Source organism: Nannobrachium achirus, assembly GCF_963921795.1.
Source record: "Nannobrachium achirus genome assembly, chromosome: 14".
Classification (NCBI taxonomy): Eukaryota; Metazoa; Chordata; class Actinopteri; order Myctophiformes; family Myctophidae; genus Nannobrachium; species Nannobrachium achirus.
Window position 1 is genome coordinate 20,176,530 of NC_137821.1, and position 8,671 is coordinate 20,185,200.

An 8,671-nucleotide genomic window follows, 5' to 3' on the forward strand; every position below is an offset into this window, starting at 1 on the left:
CATGACGTTTTTCTTTTTAACATATATATATTTTTATACTAAGGTTATATAAAACAATCTTCATGTTTTGCCAATTATTTGTGGCCCACTTGAAATGTCCTCACAGCCCTGGCCCACCACTGGTTTAGAGCACGGTGGTAACAGAAACACAAATTATTACAACATCAAAGTGGTTGTTTATTTTATTTTCTCTACAATGCAAAACTTCAGCAACTCAACAGAATTTTATTAAAAAAATCTCTAACAGGGAAATAGTCTTGTGTGTGTGTGTGTGTGTGTGTGTGTGTGTGTGTGTGTGTGTGTGTGTGTGTGTGTGTGTGTAAGGCCGTTTTGTGTGTGTGCATTTTCATGTTTTCTAAAATGACGAGCTCAACGAGATCTACGAACCAAAAAATGTGTGTGACAGGCCGTTCTTCATATCAATCAATCAATCAATCAATCAATCAATCAGGTCACTTAAATAAAATGTGTTATATGATTGATTTATTTATTTTTGAGGGCCATGGCATGCAGTCTACATGAAATAGACACAACATACCGGTAAATATACATTGTGGTGTATCAATATAACATCCAAATAATATTGTGACTGGTATATTTCTATTACAATAGAAACACATTTATTATGTTGTGAACAAGTTGATGATATGGAGTTTGACTGATTGAGTGAATACTTTATTCGCAAGTCTAGTCAAGTCAAATGTATTTCTAGAGCACATACAAACCAGAAGGGTTGACCAAAGTGCTGCACAACATACAAAATACAGAAATCCCATGCATTCGCATAGGAAAAGCATTGGACAGTACAGTTCAGATACAAGGTCTACAAATAGGATTTAAAACCAAGAAAGCTCTATAGCTTGTTTGCATTGGGGTCCTTTGTACTCAACAGTCAGGGAAATGACTGATCAAGGCTAGTAAGTAGTGGTATTAGGTATGTTAATGATTAACCCTTTAACCCTTAATCGATAATAAGAGTTGTAATCGATGTACATATATTTTGTATAGTATTTTCTCAAGGTTGCCAGGTACGATGATGTCGCACTAAAGGGTGTAACGTCACTCATCAGGGTGTGATGTGAGGAGACTGAATGCAGGCTTTCTATTGGTCCACTGCAGATAAAGACAGAGAGAGAGAGAGAGAGAGAGAGAGAGAGAGAGAGAGAGAGAGAGAGAGAGAGAGAGTTTGTGTGTGAATCTTATTCTATAATGAAGACATGAATATCATCATCACCAAACCTCCTGTTATGTTTTGTTTACAAGAGTCTACAAAAAGCTCATGCAAATCTCACAATTTATGATCTTGTAGATCTGCAATTTTGGCATAATGTAAACTGAAGCATTGTGATAAAATGTTGGTCCCAGGCGAACACTAACGTTGGACGAGACAATAACAGTACTAGTACATACAACAAGCCATGTACACCCCCGGACATGATGCTAGTATGTCGCAGGGTCTTATCCCCCAATCCAACCCTTGATGCTGAGTGCCAAGCAGGGAGGCATTGGGTCCCATGCTTTATAGTCTTTAGAAAGACCCGGGCCCAATCTCATGAAAAACACTAGTACATTCTATGCAAAATTCTATTCACTGCTAAATGGTATGCCTAAAAATTATATGATTGCCTAATCCTAATGGGTCGATGATGGGTCGACAGTCTGATCCGTACCAAACTTGACGAAAACACTGTTCAGGGGTCTGCTATGAGAATACCATTATCACATCAGGGGCCACAACAGGGGCTCAAGGGGGCCACAAGCCCTGCACCAAATGTGCACCAAATGTCACATAAACACTGTTCAGGGGTATGCCATGAGAATAATAGAAAACTATGTATAAAATGGTGCTTGGTTAAGTGCTGCACGATTAGTCAAAGAATCAATAAAGTAATTGATTGGATAATCAAATATAACCGAATAGTACAATAGTAACACACACTCGCACGCACGCACGCACACGCACGCACGCACGCACGCACGCACGCACACACGCGCACACACACACACACACACACACACACACACACACACACACACACACACACACACACACACACACACACACACACACACACAGAGGGGGTCATACGTGGGGTCCAGTCGTGTGGAACATCAGAGATGTCGAAGGGTTTCATGGTGAAGGTGACGTCTCTCCACTTCCTGAAGTACAACAGCCTCATGTTCTCTGTCCTCCTGTCCTCCACCGCAAAGCTCTCTATCTTTAAGACCGGCAGGTCCTACACACACACGCACGCACGCACGCACAGACACACGGCACGCACGCACGCACGCACACACACACACACACACACACACACACACACACACACACACACACACACACACACACACACACACACACACACACACACACACACACACACACACACACACACACACACACTTAAATAGGTTTGCAACATGTCATCGAACTAATCAATTTAAACAAATATAACACAATGTGATCTGTTGTTTGAAAAATGTTTTCACAATACTGTTGTGTGACGAAGAATGGAATAATGTTTAAGTCGTTAATCGATTCATAAAAACTATTCTCAATTATTCTATTATTGTAGTATCAAATACAAGTTGGAGTACATAAACAGTATTAATGCAAACAGATACCCAGAACCAATACAGTGTGCTTGTGCATGTGTGTGCGTGTGTGTTACCGGTATATTCTCAAAGGTAGCGACGATGCCCCAATCATAGCTGCACTTCCTACAGAACAACTTCCTGGTTTTCACCAGACCGTTGAAGCTGATCGGTTTTGGGTGTGGCTTAGTGTCCGCACGGGAAAACAGCGAACGATCCAATACAATGTGATGAGAGTTCTGAGAGAGAGAGAGAGAGAGAGAGAGAGAGAGAGAGAGAGAGAGAGAGAGAGAGAGAGAGAGAGAGAGAGAGAGAGAGAGATAGAGAGAGTTTCTATCTTTTAATATGGGTGTCATCAAAATTTGAGAATACATTCATTTCAGAGATTGCCAGACTAACAATAATTATTAGAAGGCAAAGAGATGCATTCACCATATATCTAATGGGTGCAATAACGATTTTAAATTTGTATTTTAGATTGTAATTAGAGCCTTTGTGATCTACTGGTAGATCACAATGTACCTTTTGGACACCCCTGATGTACATAGTCACATGAATAGAAGGCAGGGAGAGCCTCAAATAAACTACCAAACCAGGTAAATAATGAACCTAGCTTCTGTCTAAACAACATGCTATCTAAATAACATTCCGTACATTTGAAACTATAAGATACCAGTTAAAGCTTCAAGAAATACAGCCTGATTTGAAATACAGTAGAAACATATCTCACTTTTGTCACCAAGGTCAGTCACCCTCACGACCTTGATGACTCGGTGTGTGTGTGTGTGTGTGTGTGTGTGTGTGTGTGTGTGTGCTACCTGCAGAACTCTGATGGCATCAGAGCTACACGCTGTGTTTCCTCGACATTTGGAACAGATCAGAGTGAAATCTCCTTCCTGTCTGACCGGCTGGAAAGGCTTCTGCTTCCTCTGAACCCTGTCCTGTATCTGTAACACACACATCTGACGCACACACACACACACACACACACACACACACACACACACACACACACACACACACACACACACACACACACACACACACACACACACACACACACACACACACACACACACACACACACACACACACACACACACACACACACACACAAATATTGTGTCCTTGGGCCTCATTCACAAAGTGTGCACACTTACTTTAGTATCGTGTTTCCACTAGCAAATGGTTTGATCATCATTGTTATTTTTACCTGAATTTGTTACATAAAGACTTTGTTACATAAAGTGCTCTGAGGCACTCGTAGGAGGCAGAATCCATGCTTGGTATTCATTAAAGTTCCTTATTCTTCATGCAAAATCTATTTTACAATATTGCCAAACATCAAAAATGTTTAAGTGACTAATATTTGTCATAATATGTGACAAATATTCAAAGTGTGAAATCACTTTCACCTGTGAAATGGTATCAAACATGCAACACATGTATATCTCCTTGTATGGGCTGTTCTGTCTGTGACGTCAGCTTTGGTGATGTCGGCCTCAGCGTACTTTCTATGACATTTCGTGTGACGTTAGTATATACAGAAGTCTTGTGTTCATACGGACACTCATGATGTCAGTCATCTCCATACTGTACATGGAGTTCCGTGCTCATATGGACACTTGTACTGTACATACACACAAAGCCGGACGTAGGAGCGTTCAAAAGGTGTGTGTGTGTGTTACCTTGTGGTGCAGTTCCTGGGGGTGTGTTTGTATGTAGAGTTACCTTGTGGTGCAGTTCCTGGGGGTGTGTTTGTATGTAGAGTTACCTTGTGGTGCAGTTCCTGGGGGTGTGTTTGTATGTAGAGTTACCTTGTGGTGCAGTTCCTGGGGGTGTGTTTGTATGTAGAGCACAGCTTTCTCCACAATGGTTTCCTTCAGCATGTTCATCTGCTCCTTCTGGATGCGCTCCTTCTTATTGGACAGCAGAATACACACACTGCCCTGAGCACGACCACGCCCTGACACGCACGCATGCGCACGCACACACACACACACACACACACACACACACACACACACACACACACACACACACACACACACACACACACACACACACACACACACACACACACACACACACACACACACACACACACACACACACACACACACACACTTTATTTATGTCAGTTAAGTTTATAATCAATTGATTTTCACTTCATAATACACACTTAGCATATATGGGAGACAAATAGAAATACAGTTTCCATAAATTCCGTGAACTCATGGTGCTTGTCAAATTAACTAATATCCCTTTTTTTAGGAATCAAACAGAAAAATAGCCATAATGAATGTGTATGGGATCATTGGAGTGGATCATCGCGAGTGTCCTGAACTCCATCTTTTGAGGGCTCCCGCGAGCAGATCAGAGCAACTCAGAATATTCTATGATTTTTCAAAAGTTCATGAAAAACACCATGAAAGTCAAAAAAAATAATGTTGGCAGTAAATGAGTTAAAGGCTCTATATTTCAATTCAAGTCGCGCTGTTTCTGCCGTAGTGAAAATGTCCCATTGAAATGTATGGGGAGCCTAGGAGGCGGGCTACATTTCACAACAAGCCGACGTCACTGGTCACGTGACCCCCAAAACCTCACAACTCCGTTCCCAGCTCAACAGGAGGTGGGGCACTTGGGTTAATGTTCGCTCATCAACATTAACATATATACATTATATAGTTGATTATTGAAAATGGGTGGTCCTCCCCTTTAAACTCATACAGTGAAACATTCTTTTCAGGGCTGTAGTTTTCATAGTGATTACTTGAGTTTTGTATTAATCTTATAACCAAGGAACATACTTTTTACGTATTTATTTTTAAATGTATTACCATATATTAATGAATCACTTAATCACATAATGTTATTTGTCGTGCAAAAATAGTGAAAATAGCAGATCTAAAAGCTCAAAACGTCTCATGATGCGTTGTAGTAATACAAATATGTGTGTGTCTGTGAGTTCATACCTCTAACTTGTATCATCTTGACTACATTTCCCACGTACTCGTACATGATGACCAGGTTGCATTGTGGGAGATCGATGCCCTCGTCAGCCACCGAGGTGGCGATCAGAAGCTTGCTCTGATTAGACGAGCTTTTGAACGAATCCAGAACCCCCTTCTTGTCGTTCAGAGTCATGTGACCTAAGAGGTCAACACACGCACACACACACACACACACACACACACACACACACACACACACACACACACACACACACACACACACACACACACACACACACACACACACACACACACACACACACACATGTCCATGAATTGAACGTAAAAATGACTTATTTAGGATGTTCCTTTTAGGCAGGGTGTTTAACTGTACTTTACTGTACTACATTTCTATTGTATTAACTCTACTTGTACTGTTCTCCATTTTTGTCTAATAAAATAATCAATCAATCAATCGATCATACAAACACGCACACACACACACACACACACACACACACACACACACACACACACACACACACACACACACACACACACACATTCTTGATCAGCACACAACAGATAGTCAGACGGTCAGGCAGGCAGGCAGGCAGGCAGGCAGACAGACAGACAGACAGACAGGTACCAGAGGCAGTGATTTGGGAGCGTCGTCCTCTTCCAATCAGAACTTTAGGCTTCAGGTGTTGCAGACAGTCTGTCTCTTCCATCCACCGCTTCAGTGCCTGGAGACACACACACACATTTGAACTATTGGAGACGAGCGCCGACAGTGCTCCGACACTCACAAGACACTGCCCCTAACAATAACAACAACACTAGTACCATTTATAAAGAATAGTCAAAATAATATTAAAGCTTATTTTTAATAGCCAATCTACAAGTAAGCTTGTAGACAGTATATTTTCACATTTACCTGTAACTTAAGACACCCTAAGGGCGAGAATACAAGAAGTATATAGTTCGTCCACTGTCGATGCATCTAGAGTACGCACATGTGGGTGGTCTCAGCTTTTGTCCGATGTAAGAAGACAAGTGAAAACAAGTTTGGGAAACACTGCTTTATACTAAACCAATAAGCCACAAGAAGCTGTGGTTTATCGTTATCTTTAGAAGTGATTAGGTGCATATAAGCATAACGTAGAGCAGACTGTCTCTGACTCTCTTAGCCGTTGTAAAATCACAGTAAACCAACAGTCTTGTGGCTCATCTAATTAATCTCCAGCATTCGTATCATGTCTCCGTATCGTAGCTTTCGTTAAAATAGATTGGCTATTTTCAGCAGAATTACAGAAAACTGAAAATACACTAGTAGGCCTATAGAGCCCTGAGGAACTCCACTCAACCGTATGGGGTATACAGTAAGTGGTTATTGCTTTTCTAATAACTTTGCACACACTGTGCAAAGCTCAATGTCAAAGCATTATTTGTTAAAGTTTTGGCTAAAAAAGTATTATTTCTGAAGAAGCACAACTAAGTATAAAATAGGGGATGCTCTAACCCCAAACCCTAACACTAGGGTTCCTTAATTGTTCCTAATCTAACTCAAAACTAATATTTTTAACGATAAACAACCTTTGTTCTTGTGAGGACTATGTCAATTTCTCATTTCTGATAGTACTTTAGCTCTCACATCTATGTACACACATGCACGCAAGCACACACACACTTACATCAGCCAGTGCTCTGGTTCTGACAAACAGAACAGCTCTGGTGTCAGGTTCCATTCTGTACTTCTCCTGGAGAATAAACTGCAGCTCTGTCAGTTTGGGGTTCTCATACTGACACCCAGTGGCCAACTCACGCAACTGATTCACATGAGCTAAAGAGTAGGAGAGCAGAGGAGAAAGAAGAATTTGTTTAACAATTACACAAAACTATTTGGCTAATTATAGTTGACGTTCAAATGAAGCCCTCTTACTTTCTGTCCCAAAGGGTCGAAATGAACGCGGCAAAGAAGACTTTATGTTAATTTTAAGGTACATTTTCTTTCATTTTCATTTTTACTGGCGACCCATTGTGAGCCTGTAGATCGGCTATTTTCACTATTGTTTTAAGATTTTTTAAATAGTTTGACAACATGTGCTAAGATTAGAAAGACTAAATGAGAGATTAATCTGCATTTTAAGGTAAATTTTTAGCAAATGGTTTCTATTTGTAACTTCAACTGCTTATCTAAACGTATTACTATACTATACTAGACAGAGAACTAGTAATGTGTTCTTATCATCTTGTTTTCGATAGGTGTTTTTTTATGTTTTATTTTATACAGTATGCCATTTGCAGATTTTCCCTATTGATATATATATTATTATTTTGCTATAAATTATGCCTGATCACGTGTGAAGTGAAGTCCTAGCCACCATAGACTGTCATTTTATTTTGAAGAGCCATGTGCGTGTGCATGTTGTGTGATCTGACGATTACAGGAATCGTACAGGTTTGTTTAAAAACGGTCGCAAAACTAAAATCCTAACCAGGGCCGACCATCACGGAAGTGCCGTGTGTGTGTGTATGTGTGTGAGTGCGTGTTGTACCCTCAAAGTACTGGATGAGCTTCGTCTCTGTGATGTCATTTCCTGCCTGTTTGACTTCCTCCATGAACATATTCAGGTATTCCAGAGAATCCTTAGTCCTGGCATCCTCATTGATGATCAGTGCATCATTATATCTCTGAGAGAGAGAGAGGGAGAGAGTGAGAGAGAGAGAGAGAGAGAGAGAGAGAGAGAGAGAGAGAGAGAGAGAGTAGTTTTGTTAATATTTCCAAAATATAACTGTGTTATTTGGTGCAATTAAGACCTGTATCTCCCTGTTCACTGTTCCCTGTTCTGTTCTCTTTCTTCTTTTACGGGTGAATGAAGAAAAGGTCGTCGAACGTTACAGACAGAACAGAGTGTTTACATGGTGGTCACATGATGCGCTCCGTGGGTAGTCCAAATAAGGTCAAAACATTTTAAAACCCTGGTAGAGGCAAACAAATGAATGGATTATTACCTGGAAGGCAATGAGCACTTTTACTTTACCATGCGAATACTTTTGTACTTTTACTCAAGTAAGTCTTGAATACCAGACTTTTACGGGTTCCTGGACCGTTATGTGAA

The 8,671-nt window shown here is 40.7% G+C and overlaps 1 protein-coding gene across 2 annotated transcripts in view; it reads right to left on the minus strand.

The window, feature by feature from the left end:
* Window positions 1–211: 211 nt before the first annotated feature.
* Window positions 212–8,671, minus strand: part of rigi (RNA sensor RIG-I) — a 16,213-nt gene continuing 7,753 nt past the window's right edge. Inside the window, exons 14-22 of one of the 2 annotated variants that reach the window (XM_080741847.1) lie at window positions 8,108–8,243; window positions 7,244–7,392; window positions 6,199–6,295; window positions 5,571–5,747; window positions 4,413–4,561; window positions 3,414–3,557; window positions 2,673–2,834; window positions 2,090–2,237; window positions 212–1,113 (exon numbers count right to left, since the gene is read on the minus strand). In XM_080741847.1, coding sequence (XP_080597973.1) covers window positions 1,103–1,113; window positions 2,090–2,237; window positions 2,673–2,834; window positions 3,414–3,557; window positions 4,413–4,561; window positions 5,571–5,747; window positions 6,199–6,295; window positions 7,244–7,392; window positions 8,108–8,243 — 1,173 coding nt within the window. In that variant the 3' untranslated portion in view covers window positions 212–1,102. Of the gene's footprint in view, window positions 2,238–2,672; window positions 2,835–3,413; window positions 3,558–4,412; window positions 4,562–5,570; window positions 5,748–6,198; window positions 6,296–7,243; window positions 7,393–8,107; window positions 8,244–8,671 lie in introns of both variants that reach the window. The other variant, XM_080741846.1, reaches the window with a different exon arrangement.